Source organism: Cryptomeria japonica, chromosome 9 (assembly GCF_030272615.1).
Source record: "Cryptomeria japonica chromosome 9, Sugi_1.0, whole genome shotgun sequence".
In the NCBI taxonomy this organism is placed as follows: Eukaryota; Viridiplantae; Streptophyta; class Pinopsida; order Cupressales; family Cupressaceae; genus Cryptomeria; species Cryptomeria japonica.
This window is the reverse complement of record NC_081413.1, coordinates 44,464,911-44,491,969: the sequence shown is the minus strand read 5'-3', so window position 1 is coordinate 44,491,969 and position 27,059 is coordinate 44,464,911. Positions and strand designations below refer to the sequence as shown.

The 27,059-nt window shown below is 35.4% G+C and overlaps 1 protein-coding gene across 1 annotated transcript in view; it reads right to left on the bottom strand.

Annotated features, from left to right (window-relative positions):
* The window catches only part of LOC131043928 (endoribonuclease Dicer homolog 4), a 290,003-nt gene extending 276,892 nt beyond the window's left edge, over positions 1 to 13,111 (bottom strand). The window contains exons 1-2 of the mRNA XM_057977166.2: positions 12,701 to 13,111; positions 12,307 to 12,484 (exon numbers count right to left, since the gene is read on the bottom strand). Of these exons, the coding sequence (XP_057833149.2) occupies positions 12,307 to 12,484; positions 12,701 to 12,825 (303 nt within the window). The 5' untranslated portion in view covers positions 12,826 to 13,111. The remainder of the gene's footprint in view (positions 1 to 12,306; positions 12,485 to 12,700) is intronic.
* Positions 13,112 to 27,059: the final 13,948 nt, after the last annotated feature.

The following is a 27,059-nucleotide window of genomic DNA, read 5'->3' as shown; positions in this document are numbered from 1 at the left end:
ATGGTAAAGAAATGATAAAATATGATAAGGAAATGGTAAAATATGAGGGGCAGTAGAAGAGCAAAGGAACAAGCAGGGGCATATCAGCAAAAAAATTTGGGAAAATGAGTTTGAATTTCATCTAAGTGTTAAGAGAAAAGGAGGCACACTTTTCCCAAGGCTTTTCCCATGGGTTTTTTTGCCAAAATCATTAAATTCGACCTAAGTGGGATTGCCATGTGATTTTGAAAGAAAAACCATGAGTTTTTTCCACTGGAAAACATTTCTGATTGTTGAGTCAATAGTTTATTCTACCTAAACCATTATAAAGTTCCGCTTTTGGGTTAAGTTGATGGAAGTTTCTGCCCAACTCCCCATTTTGGGTATAATATTGTGCATCAAAGAAGACTAAACCATAAATTCAAAATGTAGCACACAATTTCACAGTTTAAGCCATCAATGATGTGTTCCTAAGACTTTAAAAAGTGGCAAATTGATAAGTGAATGCCACCAACCTTGTCATGCAATCAAAACAACTAAAATCAAGCACTTTTTGAGTGGCAATGCCTTTACTTTTCCCCACAAAGGATGGCCTAAATAGCCCATGCATGCTTTAGAGGTAGATTTGCCACATAAAATCTCTCCCCAGCAAGTGAAATAAATTATAATGTCTAAAAACCCTAGTGGTTTCTGCTTCCCTATATTTAGTCACCCTAAAAGTTTAAAACAGGTTTAAGCATGTAACAGTTGAATTCTAACAACTATAAAGGAATGCTGTTCATCTTTGATAATATTGTGCAGAATAAGTACTTTTCTTCTTATTTTTGCAGACCTGCCAAATTTCAATACCAATTTAGAAGGCTTTTCAAGAACTGAAGTAGTATATCAAAGGTTTCCAGCAGCATCCTTTCAATTTCTTCCTCCTTTTCTTGTCTTTTCTCTGTTGCTAACAGTCTTATACTGTATTTGTCCTTAGTTGAGTGGCTAGTTTACATCAAATAGAAGCCATTTTTATTTAGCACAAGTTTTGTTTTCCACAAGGCACTTTTCAGCCACCTTTAGCAGCAGAGTTGGCATTGAAGAGTTTCAAAAGCCTAGCTTCACAGTTTTCGCAGCAGCAGAGTTGGCACTTTTCGCTGATGAAATCCTTTATGAGCAACTGCCTAGGGTTTCACGTATACTGTTGTGTGAATGGTATCCTAATGGTTTAGGACATGGTTCAAGCCATCCTAAGGCATATCAATATATTGTTCCAGCTGTTTGAGGATGTCATGTTGCATAACGAATTGATGGAGTTATCAATGGCTTCACCATGGTGGTTAGGGTTTTATTCTTCTTCAAAAAATTATGAAGGATTTGCCATATTTCAGAGGATCTATCAATTGCACTGGAATTCCGAAGGTCATTCATGTGCAAACTTTTTTAGCAATGATGATATCTAGTAGTGACTATTATCAGTACTCTAGGTAATGTATAAGAGCCTATTTTGGGCTGTTTATATTTTATAAGTTGTTTTAGAATAGATTTGCTTTAAAGTTGCTTTCTTTCTGCTTTTTCTACAGCCTGTGGATAGGTTTACCATTGTCTTTAGAACGATTAATTTTGGAATATTTAATTATTATTCTCAAATCCCTGAAAGCTATTCATTGTAACCTAAAAATAAATGCCTTGGGAACAAAGTTCTTATTGGTGAGAGGTTAAAGTCAAGCTTATACTGCAGAGACTGTCATTTACGTATTCGGTCTGAATTATTGTGTTCTTGTGTAAAATTTTCATAACTCATTGTTAGGATTACTTTGGATTATTCCACTCTTGTTGGTAGGAATCTACTAGCATCTGTTTTAGCCAGAGTAAGCATTTGTCTTTCGGTTTACTTTGTTTAGTTACAAATCTACTAAAAAGCCTAATTTGTGAGATAGTACCATTCAGGTCTTCTGCTCAACCTCTGAGATCAGAAAGATAGGTCAGGTTTATTTTCAGTGATTTTCTCTCATGCAAAACCCTATTGATAATCATGTAAAGTGTACATAGCTATTAAATTTGTTCATAGCTTCAGGTTTTAAGATTAGTGTTTAGAATCTAGACCTCAATGAGATTCCTTTGCTAATTTGAAGAGAGGTTTTCCTCATATGCTGTTTGGTTTTGTGTTGTCTCATAAGAAACAAAGTTAAAACACTAAAAAAAATTACCATCCCTTAGGCAGTAATTTAATATTTTTAGTTTCTTTTAATTTTGTATCGCTTAACTCCGCCTGTAAAAGGGACTACATGGGTTAATCCATCCTCCCATAAGGACAGAAATGTCGACTTGGTAAAACCATAGGTAGGATGGGTCAAAATTAGCTGTTTGGTTTTGTGTTGTCTCATAAGAAACAAAGTTAAAACACTAAAAAAAATTACCATCCCTTAGGCAGTAATTTAATATTTTTAGTTTCTTTTAATTTTTTATCGCTTAACTCCGCCTGTAAAAGGGACTACATGGGTTAATCCATCCTCCCGTAAGGACAGAAATGTCGACTTGGTAAAACCATAGGTAGGATGGGTCAAAATTAATTTTGATGGAGCTTCAAAGGGAACTCCGGGCCTTCAGGGACAGGCTGTGTGGCTTGAGGATGGAACTAACAATGAAGCAGAGGTCAAAGCGGCATTGCTTGCTGTAAACTTGGTGAGGAAATTATCAATAACAAATCTTCAATTGGAAGGGGACTCGCACAAATCATCATTAGTGCAATAATAAATGGAGTCTCACAAACATGGAAAATTAATAAATATATAAAATTAATTATAGCCAAGCTTACCATCTTTAATGATTTCAAAATCTCTTACACGTCCAGGAGTGGAAATGGGGATGTGGATATTTTATCGAAATGGGCAGCTGCATCAAAAAAAAATGATGACTGTGAAGTTTTGGAGGACTTTAAAGGGGTTAGCAATGATGATGATTTAATACGTTTTGCTAGATGAAAAGCAGTGAGTTATCGAGGTGAATTTCAGTCTGTGGAAGAAGGAGGACCAAATTGCTTTTGGGGGGATGATTACAGATGAGAGGCTGAGAAACATCTTCTCCATAGCCGACCCCATGTTTCTGCGAATTGTCAAAATGTTGTTGGGAGATGAGTTTATGCCCTCAGATTATAAGTACATAACTAATGTAGATATTGCATCCATGATCTTAGCGTGGTGTTTGGAATTGGGGAGCAAAGAAGATGCATGTTGGATTATAAACGAGTGCGTTAAAGGACAATGGTGTTATGGACTGGAAGCTTTCATTGCTATTGCTATTCCAGGAGAGGGTTTCAAAGCTAGAGGGGGAGATTGGCTTCATGTTGCAGAATTCACCCCACCTCTGAGGCCATTTTTTTTGTGGAATGCATTAGGCAACAAGGAGGATAGAAGAGATCAAGCTCAGGCGGGTTGGAGCTACTTGAAGGAGTATTTACAGGAGCGGGAGGTGAAGAAGCTGACAGAGACTAAGCCTACGCGGGCCAACAGCTCACAGAGATGGAAATATAACAAGGACGACTATTGGCAAGGACAGGAAGGGAGAAAAGCATTAGTTTTTTGATAAATCTCTGAGCATATCTACGTATTTGGAAATTTTGTTATATATTATGTACATTTTGTTTTAGCTGGGCATTGGACACTTCTGATCAATAATAGGGATTGTACATTCTTGACATTCAGTGGGTTGTATAAGGGTTTCATTAGGAGCTGGTAATATATTTTTTGTAAAAAATGGGTTTGAGGGGACTGTTGAAAATATGTGCATATCAGTAGTAAAAGACTACAGCATTGATTTTTGTATTAATTTTTTAGTATCAATATAAGACTATGCAGGTATATCCTGCCTTAACCAATCAAAAAAAAATTATCACTTCCACTCTTTTTCCATAAACCCACCTTTCTTGGCATCTTGAGCGTCATATAGATAAGACTACATTCAGCAATCTTTGCATGTTTTTGTCGTTATCCACATAATGGATATCGGCACATGATCTAAAACATCAATGTAAAAATTGCTACAAAATTTTCTATAAAAGCTTGAAAAAATTTCTAAATAACATTCAAGTTTTCTAAGATCATGTTTTTGCAAATTGTTTTTGATTGTATCCGGTAACCCAAATACAAAAAATAAAAAGAAAAACACTTATAACTGATATCAAGTTGTAACTCTTTTCCCATACATACCCATGTATTCTGTAGGTAATTCACCTTTCTTGGCATCTTGAGTATCATATAGATAAGACTACATTCAACAATCTTTGCATTTTTTTGCCTAAGATATCCACATGATGGATAATGTCACATGATCTGAAACATCAATGTAGAAATTGCTACACAATTTTCTCCAAAGGCTTGAAATATTTTCCAAAACTATTATCCAAGTTTTGAAGTTCACTTTTTTGTAATTTTTTTTGGATTATATCCAATAACCCAAAAAAGAAGAATAATAATAACTGATATCAAAGGAGCAACTTCACCATTCCCGTATTTTGATGGATAATATTTTTTGAAGGATTCCTTAAGTGATCAAGAATAGCCCTTTCCATCACTAGTTTCCCAATTGACATTTTTCTATCCAGATAACGACAAGGGCAAGAAAAGCCCAGTTGTATTCCAAATAAGGGTCAATTTGAATATCGTGTACATGAAAGAAGGGGACGGGGTCAGATTTCCTTGCAGATTTTCAACTTGTCAATTTTGAGTCATCTCAAATGGGACAATAGGCTCAATAGCCTCAAACTTGTGAGTCATTAGGCCATTCAACCATTTACTGATTTTTTATAGATTCATCAACCAAATTGTTGATTTCTCATTATACCGGAAACTATAGGTGTCAATGAACTTCCAAATCAGCATCGTCACCTATATCCAAAGTGGCAATTAGTCCACAAGATCAATCCCAAGAGATGCAGGGGTCAGTCCAACATCCCCTCCTCTGACATAACTCAAGGGAATTGAACCTAGGTTGAGGCTCTAATACCACATGTAAATTTGTCATTACACCAAAATCTACAAGTGTTAGTGAACTTCCAAATTAGCAAATTCCCCTATGGCATTTTGTAATGTCATTTACAAGTTGTCTCAAGAAGCACAAAAGACATAAAAATCCTCAAGCCTATAACTCATTAGATCAATTAACTTCTGTTGGTTCTCCTGATTGGTTACAGTATGCTGAAAATTTTGCATGTTCACCACTTCGAAATCAAAGGTTGTGCATTCACAACAATCCCAAAAACAACTTGAAATTTTTTATGGATTCCTTGAGCTATCACGATGATCCTTTCCATCACTATATTGACATCATCTTAGGTCACCTAATTTACATCCCTCTACATGGCATAAGTCTAGAAGGTACAATCCCTATTGTATTCCTTCTACTCACAGTGATCTTCATGGTTTTTATTGTGTTGCTTGTTAGAGAAAAGAGGAGCAAATTAGATGCAAAAAGAAAGACATATGCTTGCTGTATATTGTCATTAGTGGAGATGTTATTGTAGATGCAAAGACACCTTTCTTCTCAAATAATTGTAATCTACTGGCAGTCTTGTATGGCTAACTACTATTGATAATTTTGGAACAAGTGCTAAGGTTCAAATAAAACATGGCTTTGAGCAGAGAATATCCGTGGAGTCCTAGATGACTCCTCTTTCAAAGTGTGCATCCAGCAATAATCTCAAATAGGGAGTGGCCGGTAACCAATTTAGACTCCAGAAAATCTTCAATAAATCTCCTTCCAAAACTAAGGCATCCTCATACAATGAAGCGGTCAACAGTTTTATGTCTTGAATCTCCAAGAAAGATGTTGGTTGGGATAATAGAAGCTTAGAATGAACGACCAACCAAAGATAATAATCCAAACTCCACAAATTTATTATTTTCTTACAAATCTTCAATAAATTTCTAACCTGCCAAACCCCCATGAATTTGGAATGATATGTCAAATTTTCAACTCAAACTATTTAATCCTTATCTTCTTGAGGCTGCCACTTTTGGCTTTATCCTATTTGAGGTGGCTATCTTATACTTCTTTTGTTTTCTGTTTACTTATTTTTATTTTTAACCTTTTTTTTCTTTTGCTATAAGGTTTGAAATATTTCTATGGGGACATAAAAGAAACTGCCTGCATCACTTGTTATTATATATTATACACCAAACTGCAGTATAAAAGCCCTGGGCACAGCATCAGTTTTTAGAATACAGATGTTTTGCATCAATCAAACACTAGGCTGGAAAAACATCACAAACAACATAATTTATAGTGAAAACACCCTCTATTCTTTACCATAATTTGGCACTTAGATCTTCATCCACTACACTCAAACATTCCTTGCTAGAATCTGTCATCCAATCTTCTCAAGCACTCCAAGCACCTATCTTCAAATTTGTAGCCAACTATTAATCTCAAAACACACCTAAGTACGGCATACACCACTTAACTTTCAAGTTTGAAGTGCTATTGTCACTTGAAAGACAATTGGTGGAGATGTTGATGGCAAAACCATCATAGGTGCACACATTACACAATTTAACCATTTTTTTGCTTGTCCAAACTTTTTTTTATACAATTAATTCACTCCAGGAACATGCATCATACATTTGAGCCATTTTCTGGATAGCTAACATAAGTTTTAGTGGTAGTCATGTACATACACTTGGGTAGAAATTTTGTTTGATGCCACCACATTCACTTATGCGAAGTGTGGGTTTCATTAAGTTGAACCACTGCTGTAGATTTTAAGTGATATTGGCACCTTTAAGTGATGTCAAGTGGAACAACCACCCCCCTTATGCCAAGGCAGTACTTTCCTTCACTTAAGTCAGGTGGAAAGAGCCTCATCTTACCCTTTCAGTCTTCATTTTTTTGAGGTACTTAGTTGTATATTACTATATAGTGTTATGTAATGTCCCCTTTTGGGATCGCCCTGAACCTTGCCCTTTTAAATATCAATGTCTGCTAATTTTCACCCTTATTGATTTTGATATTAGATATTGATCCATTGACTTTCTTGTCTTCTTTGATCTTATGGATGGTTCCTACAATTCCCCCTTCTCAATTGAATTAATCTCTTCTTTATATCTTCGTTTGTGGGAAGTCACGCCTCTTCGTAGAAATGAGTTATCACTCTTCATTGCTGCCCTTTGAGAATAATAAATTATTCTTCAAATTGATCTCCCTTGGATGTAGACACAGCCTTTCCACCATCAGCACCCTTTAAAAGAGTGCAACTCTTCATTATTTCTACCTTTTGAAAGGAACACAACCTTTCACATTCAGATCTGCACTTCTGATTCCCCAAATTATCCCCTCAAATGAGGTGGTCTTCTCCCTTTTATATCTCATGTTTGAGGGAGTCGCAACTTTTCGTTTCATGTCTTTGACCATTCATTAACTTAATTAAAATTTAATTATATTTAATTGTATTATTTTATATTTTAATTTTAATTTTATTACTATCATTTATCATTAAATTGTATTTCAAAGTGGGGAAATTACAAGTTAATAATTGCTAATGACCCTCAACAACCATTGAGAGCTTACAAGTTAGAGGTTGACAGTTCGAAACCTGCACCCCCAAAAGTTTCACTCACTCCAGCCAGAATTTACCAAGCAGAGGCATGTTTATGTGAAACCTAACAAACTGGATTGTTGACCTATAAGGCAACGAAGGTGATATTTATTGGAGTCAAAATCCTGACGTAAGTGAAGGTAATGAAGGATTGCAATAGCTTTCCCTATTCACCAAAATAAATAAAAACCTACAAGGATCCCCCAAAATTCACAAGGTGCAATCCAAGGAGCTTCTAGCAAGGCAAGCTTCAAGTTACAGACTCACAGAAAGGTCCAATGTGGCAGTTAGGCCATTGTCCAATGCACCTGCTTATCTACATTTGCTTCTTAAGTTTTAGCAACACAAGTGCTCCTATGCAAATTTTAAATCAAGCATATAAGATAATTTGGAATCTTCTCCTATAATGATGGAGCTGTCATAGTTTAGGAATCATTAATAAACTGTGAAAAACTAGGGGGTGTTCAAATTATACAGCCACTGCATAATGAAAAATTTGTCAAATGGCTGCATATATTTCCTTCCCTCTTTTTTTCTATTTCCTTCCAAATTTTACCTCCAAAAATTTTCTTGATAACACAAATACATACACATATCTACCATTCATTTAACAACTGCTTAATTTTGGCCTGTTAATGGGCTTTCTTGGGTTGATCCAAATAAGGAAGATAGGTCTACAGTGGAATGGAGGAAACCGGAGCAGGGATGGACAAAAATTAACTTTGATGGAGCGTTCAAAGGCAATCTAGGCCCTTCAAGAGCGGGCTAAATTTTTCGGGATTGGAAGGGGGATACCCTCGCCCTTGGGGCGAGATGGCTTCCGGAAGGTACAAACAATGAAGCAGAGACTTGGGCGGCTTTATGGGGAGTAAGGATGGCAAAGAGACTGAATGTTTCTAAACTACACCTTGAAGGGGATTCGATGATCATTGTCAATGCAATTATAAAAGGAGAAATGCTTTCATGGAGGCTAGATAAATGTATAAAATTAATATTTAAAGGATTTAAATGATTTTGAATGTTACCAAATTTCCCATACCCTGCAAGAAGGAAATCATGAAGCGAACACTCTATCCAAGGTACGGGCATCATTTAATAATATGCAATGTAGGGAGATATGGGAAGATTTTAGAGCAAGTGAGCTAGGGTACGAGGAGGAAGGTATGTCAGCAATCGAGGAAGAATGATGAATTTTAGTGGTCAAGGTTGGCGGTGATAATTAAAAGGGCACTGTCTAGATTTTTCTATTTTCAAAGCAAGGTGGTGAAGAGTGAAAACAGAGCTCTGAGGTGGTGGCAAACAAGTTCAAGCAGGAGATAATGGAGGTGAACTTTTCTCTGTTGTCGACAAAACAACAGCTTGCCTTTATGGGTAAGTTTTCGAAGAAACGATCGAATGGAATTTTTAAATTTGAGGAACCCATTTTTATTCAAATTTTGGATTTACTTTTTGGGGAGGAGTATATGCAATTGTAATTCAAATTCCCCACCAATGCGGATATAGTTTCTATGGTGGTCGCTTGGGATTTAGAATTCGATTCCAAGGAAGAGACTGAATATGTAATATTCCCACTAATTTTTTTTTGTTTTTCGGAGCAATATCACAATCAGCAATCACCCGTTAGGGTTAGAATAATGAAAACCATACAACTGGAAGGAACCCTACACTTTCTGATCACCAAGAGCCTAGACTGGGAGGGTGAGAGCATACGGTAGCAGGGGATCGTTAGATATGAACTGCTGAATTGCTGAAGTACAATAACGGGCGGCAAACCAGCCCCTTCCGCTTATCCAGTGAGAAAGCAAGGAACTTGGCAGTGAAGCAGCCAAGAGAACAACACTGCAAACACGAATCACTCTACCGCAATATTTCAGCGGGAGGACTGAATTACAAACTACTCAACTCAACTGCTTATGCAGCGGGAGGATCATTACAACCAATATCACTCAACCGCTTATGCAGCAGGAGGACTGAAATACAAATTATCAGATATAGGCATCAAGCGAGCCTCTCCCACTTTTCAGCGAGATATGAAGATTACAATCCACAATGGTTAATAGTACTACTAATTAACCTTACAATAGAGAGGAAAGTGAGAGTAGAAGTATATTGCTAAACACAAGAGATAATGATCATCAAACTAATTCAACACCAAAAACAACAGGCTGGAAATGCATAACCAGCAACCCATAAACTCACTAAATTGATCATATCTCACTCAAATCTCTCCAATTCACTCCAAATCACTCCCAAACCAACACTAGACAAGCAGCAAATAAGAACAATCCAAAATGGAGCTACCAAACACCTCAAAATACCCTACATGCATCCCAATGCACTCAACAAAACCCACGCCTAGCTAGGATATTTCGATTTGCAATATAAAATTACCCAGAATGATCAGTCGCTCAGCAAGGAGGTATGATCGAAAACTTGCTTCAGCCACAAGGAAACCAGCAACTCCAGAAATCACTCCACAATTTGAAAATACTGAAATATGCACTAAAAATGTCATAGAATACATCACACAGCTAGGTACTACATCTCAAGTACGAAACTAGAAACACTAGGGAGCTGCACTCTGAAGCTTCAAAGTTCATATGCCAATCCGGTAGCATAACGATGCAATTTTTCAAGATGGTAAAATGAGAGCCCAAGGCTCATATTTAAAACTCCAAGCTCCCCCAAATTCAAATGCAAAAGGCGCCCAAACTCAACTCAAACTCCCTTTATTTCATTTCAAGTCTCCTCCAACATGGCGCCCACTTCCCCTCTTCCTAGGCAAGTTCGAACTTTGCCTTTGGTGGCATTTTTTGCAATATAAAAATTATAAAACAAGAGTTGTTTTATCCTTCCAAATTGCCACCAAATAATATGCCATTTGACTTAGGAAAATAACACATGGATATCAAATAATTATTTTTCCCTAAGTCATCCTCAATACATTTTAAATACAAATATTTAAATATTAAACCTTAGACAAGGAAATAATATTTAATTAAATCACTTACGACTCCCATACTGATCATCAACAAAACCACGATGAAAGAACTGTTGTAGGATCAGGACCCTGTCCACTGCCAAAAATAGAAATGCTCCATACTGCCACTTACAAAAAATAGTAAGTCATGAATTACTACTCTGAAAAGCATGATCTTCGCACCCAGTGACAGAGCATGGAAAGCTCAATAACACAGCATCATCCAAACAGCCAACCCCTAACTTACTAAAAATAGTAAGTTCTCGCTTCACCAACGTTTGAAACCCTAATTCTTCATTCCACATAGCCTACGGGTCTCTAGAATAGGCCAATGGACCACTGAAAGCACATCATTGAGAAGGGGACATTACAAAATAGGTGTTTCATGTTTGTGTTCCAGAGAGATCCCTGTTTGGTTTCAAGTCTCTATTGGCAAAGGCAGTCCCTAGGAAGGGATTACAAAGGAGTTTGAGTGAAGATATTTGCACTGGAGAGGAGAATGAAAAGTTTAGGCCCTTCATTCTGTGGAAGGACGGGATGGACAAAATGGAACAGCGGGAGGAAGCCTTAATTGGGTGGGAAGGGCTCAAGGATTTTGTCCGTGAAAAGGAGATAGAACAACAGAGGTTGCGGGAGGAGAAGAAGAAGCGGTGTGGACAAGGGTCACGCTTCAAGCCTGAAGAGTACTGGGAGAACAGACGAGGGGTCCAAGGGTTTCAATGAAAGTGCGGGATGGTGCAGAACTGTGTTTGCCATTTGCCCATTTTTTGTAAATTTGGCATAAAAATTATATCTAAAATAGATAGAAGTTTTTATGTTTAATTTATTACAGTTGAATGCCAATTTTGTTTCATGGCCTCAGCCACGGGAGATAGTAGTTTACAGTTACTTTTATGAAGAATGTTTATGGCATTCGGGGATGGGAAGCATATGAATGTAGCGGGAGATCTTTGGTTTAGTCATGGTAGTTGCTGGACAGATATATTTTTTTGAAGTACTATGTAATACTTTGCTTTTTGAGAAATTAATAAAATCATAAATTATTGAGTAAAAAAAAACAATTGCTTAATTTTAAGCAGAAATATAAAAAATTCATGAAACCACTAGCTTCACAAAAAGTTCCTAAAATATTTGTGCACTGGTCACTAAACAAAATAAACTATGCAGCCTCATGGCAACATGGCCTTAGCTAAAAAAATTAGCTGCGACTGCTCAAATATTTAGGAGTTTTTTTTTCATTCATTGGTCCCAAAAAAATTTATATTTTTCTGCTTATTTGTAAATCTTTTTATTTTTATGTAAATGTGCAGTAATTTTTTTGGTTTTATTTAAATGTGCAGGCCCATGGCATATTTTATAAGTAAATATAAAAAGAAAAAAAGTTGAGCAGTCATGTGACACATTTTCCATTACACAATGGCTGCATCTTATTCACCAACAGCTAAAATTCAAATTCCTAGACTGTCATTGTTCCGCCATTTTTAAAAAGATTCAGTATCACACATTATTTAGCAACAAGTTCAACAATTAGCCAAACTCGTTAAGCAAGAAACAGAAAACGCGGCAATTTTAGCGGTTCTCTAGAAGTACAATTGTTAAACAAAATGTAGCATGTTCAACGAATTCAGAACTAAACGGTTTCTTAGTTAAACGTTCAGCTAACTTAACAGGGGTCCTGAAGCCTAAGAAAAAGCTCTACAAACTTTAGCGTGTCACTAAAAGTAGAGTAGTCGTTAGAAAAAATTAGTGGGCAGCTCAAAGTAGGGGCGGCTCTAACCTGTTCAACAAGAGGTACGGTAGGCGCAAGGAAAACAAAGACATTTTTGCCGGGCTTCTTGACGCGCTCGGCAAGTTCTACCATTAGCAAAATAGCTATCAACGTCTTCCCCATCCCTGTCTCCAAATACACAATAATATTCTCCTCCTTTGCCTTTTCACATAACTCCAGCTGATACCTAAATTCATTACAAAAAATAAAGCATTACATGCTGCAAATACACTTAACTATTTTATTAAACTGCTAATAAACAGCAAATGTAGACAATTTTAAAGAAACTGTTATACAAAAACCTTGGAAAAACAAACTTTTTGGCAATTATACATTAAACTGTGAATACGGGAAAATTAAGACACGAATTTAAAAAAACGTTAAAAAGAACAGGTGATCTGACCTTCTGGCGATGGCTCTGGGGTCCTTCGTCGCCTTTTCGGCTGGATTGTCCGAATTGAAGTCATCCAAATAATCTATAGCCAAATTCGCTTCATTATTTTCTTCTATTTCGTCTATGGTGACCATTTTTGGGGAAATTTTAGCTGGAAGAATGCAGCACTGATGCAACGGTAATCTCCTGCTCAGGAACTAAGGCATGGTTGGAATGTAAAGAGTGGAGTGGGTAAAACTTCAGAAAGTGTAAGCAAGGAACTTTTGTGATACCTTCCCGGAAGGTGGAAGAAAAGAGTGAATGGGTAAATAGAGTTAAAAAGTTGTCGGAATGTTAAAAAAAGAAAAGAAAGACGTTGGCCTGTGCTTCCCACGCCCTTTCCTGAGGGTTTCCCATCTATTTTCGGAGAACGTGGGTTTGAAGTTGATCCGAACATTCAGTTAGCTATTACATAGTGCAAACGGTTGAAAAATAATTTAGGGTTTTTTGAAATAAGTTAAAAAAATTTAATGAAGTCTATTAAATTAAATATTTTATGATGAAGTGTTATTTAGTTTTAATCATCTTTTTGTTGCATAAGATGTAAGTTTTTTTTTGTTTTTTTGGTCTTTTAAAGGTTTGTTTATTTATTAGTCTCACATTTAAAATGATGTGAGTTGGTTTTCATTTGTGTAACTTAGTGTGAATTGGTTTTCAATTGTGTAACTTAGGTGTGAATTGGTCTTCAATTATGTAACTAAAAGCTTAGCTTTTCTCTATATTGCAACTCTCATATAGGTTTTTTCATCAAGTTCTTATGTGGGGTTAAACTCTTTGACATAATGCATTTTTTTCAGTCAATTTGTTTTGTATATAATAGTGTTAAATTTTTCTAACATAAACTTTTTAATATCCTCATTAGCGTTAGGATATTCTTGCACATCAATATTCCATAAACTCATCTACTTATTGTTCTACTTTATTAATGTCTTCATTTTACAATCTAATTTCTTCTCAACAACTATTTTAAGTAGATGTTTATCCTTGTTTTCAACCTTTTTTAAATAATTTAACAACTAAATTACCATTCATGTCTTTATAAAAATGTCTTGCTTTAATAAAAAAAATCTCATAAAAGACTATTGATTTATGGGTGCATGTTTTCTTGGGTTAGATGTGCATAGCTTTTTTTCAAGTTTGGTGGGGTTTGCTCTTAGTAAATGTCATTAAATTCTTTTATTTATCATTTATTCTATTTTTTAATTTAAAAGGTGAAACATGGAAGTTGATGTTCCAAGAAATGGCTAGGTATTAATGGAAATGTTAGGTAACTTCTCTTCCTTTTATTTTAAAGGATGGGAAGTTAAAAAAAAATGTGGTTAAGGAAAATAAACATTTTCTATTGTTTTTTAATGTTTAGTTTTCTTAATATTTAATTTAGGTTGGTTTAATAAAATGTAATTCATATAAGTTAAATATTATGTTAGTTTAATAAAATTTAATTTATATATGTTTAATTAACTTAGAAATTGACTAATATATATTTGTGGAATTGATGTTATGGTAGTTTGTATTAATTTTTTAATGTAAAAATATAAACAAAAAATAACGTAATTATTTTTAAATTGTAATATGTTTAATATTGATATACATGTTAAATAATTTGATATATTTTAGAATCAAGAACACATAATGGTAGATTGGTATCCATCTCCAAAATAAAATGTTTATTCTTTACTATGTAGGGACAAATATAGATATCAAGGACAAGTATAATCACATATTTGTTGTGTATCAATGAACTTTTACTTTGCAATCCAAGTTCCTTGTTCTTCACTTATCTAATGTATCTATATCATTTGCATATTTTGAATACCTAAGGATTAACAATATTTATAAATGCCTTGGTAGGGCTCCCAATATGTCACAGTTAAACATGTTCTCCTAGGTCAACCTACATTATATAAATGGTTGAAAATAACCATGAATATGTCTTTAAGAATGCTTGTGTATATTATCTTAGAATAAGGATGCATATGCATACACTAGTTATTAAGAATGGAATTATGAGAGCTATATTATGAGCACAAATAAATGACTAAAATCATGACAAGAATTAGATTATGTGGCAAGAATTCAGATTACTATTAGTAGCCATCAATGAAATCAGACAAGCATACAATGTGGAGAACCCCTTTGGATTTAAAAAATCCACCAAAATAGTGAAGTGTCTAACTTGTGTACTCCAATTGACTTAAAATTACAGTTGTTCGTATTCTTTAGATTGATTCAAAAACAAAGAAACACTCTTAACTAACCAATTTTAACAATTATCTACTATTCTTCAACTCTTTGCTACACCATGGTCATAAATTGTAGGATTTAAGAACTTGAAGAAGTTTTCAACATTGTATCTCCAACAACTTCCAATGATCCATACTAATCCAACACAACATATGTAGATCCTTAAGATGTTTAGAAGCTAAAAATACTATCACAAAGAAGAGGAAGACAAGATCCAAATTGTGGAACACCAAAAGTCACTTCTTATGGATATTTTACCATCTACAATTAGTGTTTTGTTTTTAGTTGCATATAAGACATTTATTTTGCTACATATGGTAAGATTCCCACCTTGAAAAGATACCAATTAACCTTTTGAATAATTTTGAAGGTTAAAAAAGGTCCACAAAATTCAACAATAAATATGCAACTTTGTTAACAAATTTGTATTTGTGATAGCAACCTTCTCAAAGTCATACCTTTTATATCCAAACTCAAAACATAATGTGATTTTTTTAAATTGTACAGTTTCTCAATTTGAAAATAGCATTAAATTGACTTGGAAATATGCCCTACAATTTTGTTGTGGGCATGATAAGAGTAAAGGGGGAATAATAATTCTTTTAAGTAGTAAATGGTCCAACTTTGTTGTTAGAATTTGTTGTTTCTCCCTGTAACATAAGTATTTGGCTAATTTTAGAAAAATATGGGATCAAATGTGGACTTTACTCTAGATATCCTCCTAATGAATATAAGGAAAGGGCATAGCTATGGAGTTGGTTATCCTCGTTGCAATAATCCCTTGGGTTTTTGGTGGATATTTTAATATGGTGGAATATAAGGAAGGCAAAATTGGGGGTCTAGGTGTGAATTGGATAGGGAATGAACCATTTTTTCTAAAATATGATGAAGAATAGTTAAGATGTAGTGTCCCTCCTAGACTCACATTTTGGATTTATGCTTTGATAGACTTGTTTAGACTCATGGTTGATGTTTTGATGATTTTTGATCGACACTTATGATCTTATTTAAACTCTAGATGCTTGTTGATGATGATGGATATTTGATATGATTCATGATGTTGGATGATTTATATGATCGATGATACATTCTGGATTATTTTGATGAATGGATTATATGCACTTGATTTTCCTATGTGGACTATATGATTTATGATGTTATGTTAGTTCTTACCCCTATTTCGTGATTATGGCTTCATGTGATGCATTGATGTTGTGTGAGTGTCTTCGTGAAATGGACGATGTCATATCACTCATTGTGAGCATGATATGGTGTTGTTATTCTCTTGTCACTTGCATGTTTATCATTATGTATATGGTGTATCATGTCTAGTGATGCAGGTTTGCAAGTACCGAACATTGACTCCACCTGGTCTCACAGGTTTGAGTGTGTCCTATCTCAATGGCAAGTTGTTGGAGATGGCATAGCTTCCCTCACACACTCTAGGCTTGGGATGTATGCCTTGTCAGTTGCGCCACGATGCAAGTTGGTGTTTAGAGTCTTGGGCCAATTGTTCGTTCCCTTTTTGTCAGTTTGCTTGAGGAGATGTGAGTATGTGTTTGTACCAATATGAATATTTAGTAATGTTTGATTATTAAATAGTAATACTATAGCTAATTATTTATCGATTAATTAATTAATTATTATTTATTAATTATTATTTATTTGGTTAATTGTTTATTTGACATTTATTTATTGTTGTTAAATTTAATTTATTGATATTGATTTATGGGTTATTGATTATTTAGTATTTATTTAATTAAGGTTGATTTAATTGAATTATTGATTTATTATTTATTAATTATTCAATTATTATTTATTGTTTGATTATGATGTTGTTATATGGACCCTAATCAGACTCGGAGGTTAAATTTTCCCTACTTCTATTTGTTAGGCCCAATATGGAAAGCTAATGTACTGAGAGGGGAGGGGTGAATCAGTACTCCAAAACCTTTCTTCAATAATAACCTTACTGTTATGCATAAACAAAATAGTGCAGTAACATAAAATAAAGTTAAAACAAATAGATAACAATCATACATGATTCACTCCATAACACATATATTCTGGTTATGCAGAAACTCTTGGTTAGAGAGAAAAACTACGGTGGGGATGGCACCCACAACTTCACTACTGCAATAATAAAGATTGCTCGGTTAGAGCTACATTTAGCTATTTTTGATAGCTTACCCTGTTAGGAGTAACAAGATCTGTTAGATCTACCTTGCTAAAGGATTTTACAACATTAATCTGAATGTTGCACCTGGTTAGAGGATTTACAGTTTATAGACTTGGTTAGAGTCTTTTACCCTGTTAAAGGTTTCTCTTTCAACTTCACAATATTACAATAAAATCATTACAAATATCTGCAACTTTACATCTAAAATGTTATAGCAGATTCTATGTGCTCAGAATAAGATTACCTTGCTTATAACATACCTCGGTAACCCATATTATAACTCAGTAAACCCTTCTGTTTACTCTGTTCTTCAACTGTTCTCTGATAACCTTCTCAGTGACCTCTCTGTGTCTCTATAACAGTCTTCCTTCATACATATATGCACACACCCTTGTTCTTAATCCATGATGTATAAATAGATCTCTTAAAATGGTGATCTGATTCATTGCTTCGATCTTACAAACAAGATTCCTCGAATGAATAACTAAACAAAATATTTCATTGGTTAGATTGACCTTGCAATCATACACAATCTTCTAGTGCAATTTCCAATGTAATAACGGTTAGCTGTGCCTCGATCTTGTAATACGTTTTCATGTGCATGCCAAGTTCAATGTATCTGGTAACACGTTTCACTCGGTGAATATCAACTTGGTGTGTTAACTTTATTGCTTGGTAGCCATAAAAAGATACTCAGTAAACAGCTCGGTAAATACTACGTTTTGTGACTGCTTTCTTCTGTAACCGACTAGACTGTTCATACCGACTTCTTTGTGTGTACCAACTGCATGATTCGGTAATGCTAACCGACTAGAATATATAGTATGACTTTGAATATAAAAACTAATGGCAATTTGATAAGTAGTAACAATCTCCCCTTTTGACATTAGTTGAGATGTTTGACAAAAACTACTTTCAAAGTCATAACTCAAAAATCTATATACATTGCAAAATGACTACACTTGACAATATATATAATAGTCAATGAAATAGTATATGCAGATATACTCCCCTTATCATTATTCTGTACATAACTCGGATTTTGCATGCTCAATTCTGTTATGTGCTTGTGTGCTCTGATTGCTCTGTATATTCTGCTCGGTATACTCCCCTTGTATACAGTACTCAAAACTGTGTTACAAAAACTGTGTCACTCTCCAAATATAGTATTACTTCCCCTTTGTCTGATATTACTCCCCCTATGTAGTATTATAGTATTACTCCCCCATTTTGACAAACATCAAAAACTTAATTTCCATCTAGGGGCGGTAACTGATCAAAAATAGATTTATACTTGTTCTGGGCATCGGTGAGGGCGACTGAGAGTGAATCCTTTACACTTTCCATTAATGAATTTTGTGCTTGAATATCAGCTAATAGTGATATTAATCCATCAAGAGTGCTTCCCTCTTGTGTAGTTGATAGGAGTGTAGCTCTGTTGATCTATTCATGTACTAATGAGAGATGAGGAAGGAATAATGTTTGAAGGGTCATTATATCCATCCTGATTTTATGCTCTTCATTCCTGAGTTCTAACTGTTGAGCCATGAGCTGTTGAAGCTTGGTATAAAAATTCTGAACTGAATTAGGCTCGGTGGTGAACTTAGTTGAGAGATCGGTGATCTCTTTCTCAATTGCATCAGTTTTATTCTTGATATCTTTAATGAATAAGGAAAATGTACAAAGTTTCTGAAATAAATAAAGAATATGCTTGAGTTGAGGGGACAACTCAGCAATGAATTTGACAAGCTTTATTTTTCCTATAGCTAGAGCTTTTTGTACCTCTTCAATCATTTTTGTTGTAAGCTCTTTATCTTTTAGCTTGCTTAAGTACTTAGATGCATCAACTCCAGATGTTTCTATTTGAGTAAGGAGTTCATCCAGTTGAATGTGGATGGCTGCATCGGTTGACACTGTTGTTGAAGGTAGCATTTCTGTTAGTAGTGTCTTTACCTTCTGAAGTACTTTATTCTTCTTTTGAATAGCCAATTGTTTTTCCTATTCGGCCTTTGCTTTGCATAGTTCACTGAAATCGGTAAGTGCTTGCCCTTTTAATTTTGAGATATCCACATTGGGAAACACGATCGGTTTAATCAAATCAATTTTGAAACTATGCTTTCTCACCTTCTTCTCTCTTCCTTTGGTCGGTTGCACTAAGACAAGTGCTTGTGAGGCTTGTTGACCCTCGGTAGGTTGCTTGGTAGATGCAACACTTTGGTCGGTTCCTGTAGCCGTTGTAGTGTCCTTGGGTGTCTCGGTGCTAGGGGTCTCAGCTGTAACATTTACAGTGCTTGATGATGCTTGAGACGTCTGATCTTTGGTTGTATCTTCTACTGCTTCAGACTTGTGACCTTCGGTGCCTTGATGTGTGTCCTTAGGAGCTTCGGTTGAGACAGGTGGCTTCATCGGCGGATAAGGCTGAACTTGTTCTAAAACAGATTCACTAGATACAAGTTTTGCATAGATAGTGCCTTCAATCATTTCCTGCTCTGGTGCTTCTTCATCCATAACATCTTCATCAATTTGGATAGTGTTAGTCGGGTCTTGCTTGGTAGCATCAGGACCTTGCTCTGTGACATCAGGATCTTGCTCAATGACATCAACAATTTCAACTCGAGATTGTTCACCGACATCCTTTAGTTTGAAGATTCCCTGCCACTTGGCTTTTGTCTCATTTTCCACATCAATGTATAGCCCATTCATCAATTTTAAGGCTCTTTGTTTGACAAGAAATTTAGAATTGTATGTTGTCAAATGCTCCTTGATTTCTACTACAGACATATCAGGGAATAGATGGACTAGACTTCTCTCTCTTATTTGTTTCTCTAAGTCCATTGCATATTTCCATCTGTTATCAATATGTAAGTATAATTCACTCGGAAGTGACTTTACTAGTTCTAATGGAGCTAGCCGAAACTTTAGAAGTGTGCAGATGACAGCTTCTTCAATTTGTCACTTCTCATCATTATTCCTAGTCTCATACTTAACATATCTAAACCTTGCAAATCCACCATATTCTTTAAGATTGGCACAAAAAATTTCAACACTGTGAATATTTACCTTTTTGCTTTTTACAATTTGAAATTTGTTCACATCATCAGATTCTGTATCACTAGACTCTTTTGCCAAAATGAGTCTCTGAGTAGATTTCTTATAGGTCTTGGTTACCTTGGGTACAGTAAAACTCTTTTGTTTCTTACTCGGTGATGCAACTGATGCTCTAGTGTTGGGTCTCTTTGTTGGTGGTGTCGGTAGGGCCTTTGAAATGTCCTGTTTCTTTCTTTTCAAAATTTTACCCTTAGGCAACTCGGTACTTAATGTTATTGCTGCCTCTTGAGCTTCTGATTCCTCTTCGGTAATGGCAAGAGTGCCTTTGACAGGTGTAGAGGAGGATTCTTCTCCGAATTTCTCAGATAAAACCTTTATCATTTTTGTAGCTTTTTCTTGTAGCCTTAGGTACTACAATGCTCATTTTTACTTTTTCCTTCACCTCTTCATATGTTCCATATCTTAGTTCGGCAGCATGCCTTGGCAACGATAGATAGGCATCAATTTGCTATTGTGTTATATCATAGTCAATCTCATAACCCATTGGTGGCAAAGATTGAGTCCTTGGTTCAACAGCATTCATATAACAATAATCGGTGTCTACCTCAAAACATATATCATCCTTATATTTTTCTACCAGCTGTGGTGGAATCCTGTACCTGTTGTGCATCTTCTCTTGAAATTTGCAAAAATAGTCATCCATGATATCATTAAAGTTATCTCCCAGTTTCTTGATAAAATCATTGATTTGATGGGTGATAGGTTGGTGTAGCTCCCAAACTACTTTACCGACTAAGGGAAAGAACTTCTCAAAGTAGAAAAACATGCATACAAGAAGTGAACCAAACTTCAGTGTATTTGTCGAGTTGTTCTTCTTCGGCTTTCTTATTGTGTTCAGGTTCACAAACAAGTTCTTCAATAGCACTTCACATAAATCTACTTTCATTCCCTTCTTCACTATTTTGTAGGCCAAGTCAACTACGACACATGGTACAATGTTTTCCCTTGCAGATTGGAAGAAACAGTAACCAATTACTCTAATTGCAAACTTGAGTTCTGCATCAGTGACATTGTTCAATTTTAGTCCTCGATAATCAAATTCTACTCCAGTTAGACTGATTAGCTCCTTCTGTGATATCATTTTTTGTGCTCATGCATGATCATAGATAGGATATCTGGTGATCACATGAATGATTTCCTTAGTGATTTTGAATGGTTGCTCCTCTAGCTACATAAAATCATCATGTACTCTGCTCAAGACAAACTTAACCCACTGGGGTTTGAACACACAGGGATAGGCTAGGGCTTCAGTTAATCCCTTGATTTTGATACGCTCGAATTTGCTATCCATTTTTCCATTAGTACAAAGTTCATCATATGTATCACTAATCTCAACATGACCGAGTTCCTCAACACGACATTTGGTGAAGAATCTAACATCTTCAACTAACAAGACTCGATCCGGGATGAGTGAAAATGCAGTTTTGTCATCCGATTCAAAGGCAACTTTGGGAGTCAAAGAATATTTCAGCGAGGGCTTCTCCACATTTTTGACAACTACAGGATCTTGGATCTTGGGCGCCATTGTAGGTTTCAGGTAAAATTTAGCAAACTATCCTTAGGGTTTACAAATGATTGACGCTTCACACTCGGTAGATAATAGCAATTTAACTAGATCGGAAACCAACTTAACAGTGTGAATAGATTTGATGTAAATACCTTGAAATTCGCTCTGAATGAAGTTTGATCGCCTTGATTCGCTCTGCTCTACTCTCTTGAAAACTTGGTGAATGAAAATGACCGTGAAAATACCTTTAAGTACTCAAAAAAATCTTATTGGGCTCAATGCAAGTTAGGTCAAAACATTAAATGCACTCGATTCACCTTTTACTGATTTACTCCTTTTTTTCGTTTTAACTAAGTAACCAAATTTCCTTCATTAACTGACTTGACAGGCTTCCTGTATACACTAACTTGACAAGTTTCTTGTAAAGTACTTTTGATAGAATTTCAAACTGACTAATTGCATCTTAACTATGCAGATTTTGAATTTTGTACATAATAGAATAGGAACTGTTATGATTTAACTTTTAGAGAATGCAGTCCCTTCATACCTTTTCTGACTAACTTGGAATAGGTGCACCTGACTTGGTAGGTAAGGTGCTTTCTTCATCTGACATGATTTCCTTCTTTTTCCAAATCATCTTGAATTTTTCTTTTATCTCTTCAGTGTCTCTTCTAGGTTGATCTCTGCAATCTCCAGCTAAATGTCCAACTCTGTGACAATGAAAACATTCCATACCAGGATTTCTCCATGATCTTCGGTTGTTCATTCCAAACCTTATAAAACAGTTGGCACTAATATGTCCATATCTTCCACAACATTCACACCATATCCTTGTATTGTAATCCCATGGTACTGTTGTATATTGTCGATAAGGATCAGTGTGAGTCCGGTAACCTCTAGTGTTTGCTCGGTGTGGATACTGCATGTAGTTCTTTTGCTTAGACTAGCACTTCTCGATATTATGTCCATATCTATTGTAGTTTTTACAAAACCCTTTGAATTTTGCCTTCTGATAGTTGTTAACAGACTTTGTCCTACATTGATTAGATGTGTGACCATATTTATTGCAATTGTAACAATATCCATTGGACTTAGTGATATTCGGTTGCTTACCTTTTTTAATCTGGCATATGTTGGCAGTATGACCTTGATTTCCACAGTAGTAGCAAATAGGCTTCTTCCTTTTGATGTTATTCCTGTTTCCAGCTTGCTTTGATGATTCTCCTCTCTTGGTAGTATGAATTCCTTTCTTAGTTGATTATTTTCCTTTGTAACCGAGTCCTGCATCTTTGTTGGGTCTTCTTGTACTCAGTTGCTCATCCAACATCTTTGATGCTTCATAACTCTTCTTCAATGTTTCTTTGGATTTCATCTCTGTTTCAATTTCACCAGTCAACCTTGATACTTCAAGTTTTAATGCTTGATTTTCATCATTCTTTAGAATTGCTTCATGATGTGCATAACCTAGTTGATCGGTCATATTTTGTTGAATACCAGTTAGCCTTATGATTTCATCATTCTTTTCAGATACTAAGACTTCAAGTTGTTGTTTCTCTCTTTGTAGATCTCTTGCTTTATCCTCGGCTATCCTTAATGCATCTAGATTTTTAGTCATTTGTGTACTGAAATGTTCATGTTCTTTTTTCATTGCTTTTAGTTGATTAGCCAATGCTTTGTTCTTTTCTTTCAACATTCCAATCATTTCTTCAATCTCTTCAGGTATACTATTCTCAAATGATGTTTCGATTTGTTCCACTAACTCTTGATAATCCTGCAAGTCATCAGATAATCTTCTTCTTACTTTCAGAGATTTTTGCATTTGCCTTTGCATGTCTGCAATCACTTGATTTGCATGATCCAACTCTTCTTGTAGATATACAATCTTCTGAGATTGTTTATAGCCTTCCATTGATAAGATCTTTCTCTTTAGGTAGTTAAACCTTTTTTCAAGATTCAAGCTCTGATACCAATTGTTAGGCCCAATATGGAAAGCTAATGTACTGAGAGGGGAGGGGTGAATCAGTACTCCAAAACCTTTCTTCAATAATAACCTTACTGTTATGCATAAACAAAATAGTGCAGTAACATAAAATAAAGTTAAAACAAACAAATAACAATCATATATGATTCACTCCATAACACATATATTTTGGTTACGCAGAAACTCTTGGTTAGAGAGAAAAACTATGGTGGGGATGGCACCCACAACTTCACTACTGCAATAATAAGATTGCTTGGTTAGAGATACATTTAGCTATTTCTGATAGCTTACCCTGTTAGGAGTAACAAGATCTGTTAGATCTACCTTGCTAAAGGATTTTACAACATTAATCTGAATGTTGCACCTTGTTAGAGGATTTACAATGTATAGACTTGGTTAGAGTCTTTTACCCTATTAAAGGTTTCTCTTTCAACTTCACAATATTACAATAAAATCATTACAAATATCTGCAACTTTACATCTGAAATGTTATAGCAGATTCTATGTGCTCAGAATAAGATTACCTTGCTTATAACATACCTCGGTAACCCATATTATAACTCGGTAAACCCTTTTGTTTACTCTGTTCTTCGACTGTTCTCTGATAACCTTCTCGGTAACCTCTCTGTGTCTCTGTAACAGTCTTCCTTCATACATATATGCACACACCCTTGTTCTTAATCCATGATGTATAAATAGATCTATGAAAACGGTGATCTGATTCATTGCTTCGATCTTACAAACAAGATTCCTCGAATGAATAACTAAACAAAATATTTCATTGGTTAGATTGACCTTGCAATCATACACAATCTTCTAGTGCAATTTCCAATGTAATAACGGTTAGATGTGCCTCGATCTTGTAATATGTTTTCATGTGCATGTCCAGGTTCAATGTATCTAGTAACACATTTCACTCGGTGAATATCAACTTGGTGTGTTAACTTTACTGCTCGGTAGCCATAAAAAGATACTCGGTAAACAACTCGGTGAATACTACGTTTTGTGACTGCTTTCTTCTGTAACTGACTAGACTGTTCATACCGACTTCTCTGTGTGTACCGACTGGAATATATAGTATGACTTTGAATATAAAAACTAATGGCAATTTGATAAGCAGTAACACTATCAATGCGGTTTCCCCCCATATTCTTCGACGGGGGTTTGGGGGCAGCGCCCCTTGCGCATGATATAGGGCAAGGTCGAGGGGTAGCACCTCGTGAAGCCAAAAAGATTTTTATTGTTTTATTAAGGCATTGGATGTTATTTTTCTATTGGTTGACATGTTGTAACCCTAATTTTTTAACCGACATAAGTCATGATAAAAAGGCTAACGGTTAGGGTTTTCTGTAGAGAATTTTATAGCATTTTGCAACGGTATTGAGTTGCAAGGGATTGTTGGTTGTAATCATTTTTGATTTACTAAATAATAATATTGGACTCTCTATTTGGTGGATGTAGCCCGAGATTGGGTGAACCACGTTAAATATTGTCTCTTCGTTGTTATTATTTGTGTGTTTTTCATTCCTATGTTAATATTTATCTGCATATAATTGATTTTTTTGCTTGCAATTCCTAACAAGTGGTATCAGAGTTGGTTGTGTTCGATTATCGTCTGCAGGAAAAATCTCATAGTTGAGTGGGAGTCTCATGGTTAAGTGGGAGCAATGGTGAATGAGGGTAAATTGAAGGTAGAAAAATTCAATGGGAAGTGTATATGGTGAAATTGGATAACAACAATAATGAAAACTAAATGGATTCAACCACAAAACCCTAGCCTAACAACAACAAAGATCCACCATAACATATGATTATTACCTAAGACAATGCAAATCAAATAAAATCACAAAGATTATACCATCACATTTCCAATAGGGTTTGGATGTCCATTCTTCCTATCTCCATTGATCTTGCTTGATATATTTGCTCTCAGATTTTATGTGCACAAGAGCTCAACAAAGAACGGAATGTAGTTGCAAGTAGGATCGCATATGAAAAGCGTAGTGTAGTCAAGTGCATAAATTGATTAGCCAGTTAGGGTTTGATAATGAAGGAAGCATCTCCTTATATAGAAGATACTATATGAAATGGAGGGATAAGATTGAGAGGTGTAAAAAAAAGGTCGGCTATGATTAGAGGGTAGGTAAAGAAAATAATAAAATAATGTGAGGGTAGGTAGTGTAGGAATTAAGAGATGAATGACATGTGTCATAGGTAGAAAAGGTTAATGAATTAATTAAATAAATAAAGATTTATTTAATTAATAGTAGAAGTGGGATCAATTAAATAAATGAAATATTTATTTAATTTAGGAAAAGGGATAATTTAAATAAATAAATGTATTTATTTAAATGAGAAAAAAGGCTAGAAGAGGATAAATGAATTAATTAAATAAATAAATATTTATTTAATTAATAGAAGAATTAGGCTAAAGTAATTAAATAAATAAAATATTTATTTAATTAGACTGGACAATTTTAGGTGTCTACATTTTGCCCCTCTTTGAGACAATGCAGCTTGTTGCGTTGTTTCAAAGAAGATAAGATGAATTGATACAAAGTTGCTCCAAGATGGGAATGATATGCCCCCCTCGAGAGATTAGATGGAAATGTCCGAAAAGATCGCAGACAATCTCTCGATAAAAAAGAAAGGCTAGAAAGGATTGACCAGATAGGATAGAGTGACAAAATCACGGGATAAAGAAGACTGACTCGGGAAACGAGGGCTAGGGCTAGGGTAGTCTATAAGATAGACCACGAGGGAAATACATCCTCATTGTCATCCACACATCCAAGAGATCAGAGTGCAGAGCGAGATAAAGTAGCAGCAGTCAGTAGCGATGGCATTAGTTCACATATTTGATCACGTTCACCGATTTCAGAGGCCAGCAGATGCAGGAGAGCCGGTAGGTACCACAAAACCTCCTTGTACTTTGTTGTAATAAATGTTGTCATTAATGCATGCTAGGTAGTGCAATAAATGCGCTTTAGGATAATGTCAAAAATGTCCAAAAATGTGTAGGCGCGTCTATGTTGGTTAGGCGCGTCTGTGTTTGTGCCAGGCGCGTCTATACTGGGAAAAGCGTATGTGCCAAATGCGAGCGCGTCGACGTTGTTTAGGCGCGTTTGTGAAATGTGGGCACATTTATGTAGGGCAGGAACGTTTGTGCAGAGTAGGCGTATTTATGCAGTCTATAAGCACGTTTATGTCTTCAAGCCGCGTTGATGTCTTCAAGGTCAAATCGGTAGTTCTGTGATGAACATACACTGTCGATTGGACAAGCTGTTGAGAGGATACACTCAAGCAGGTC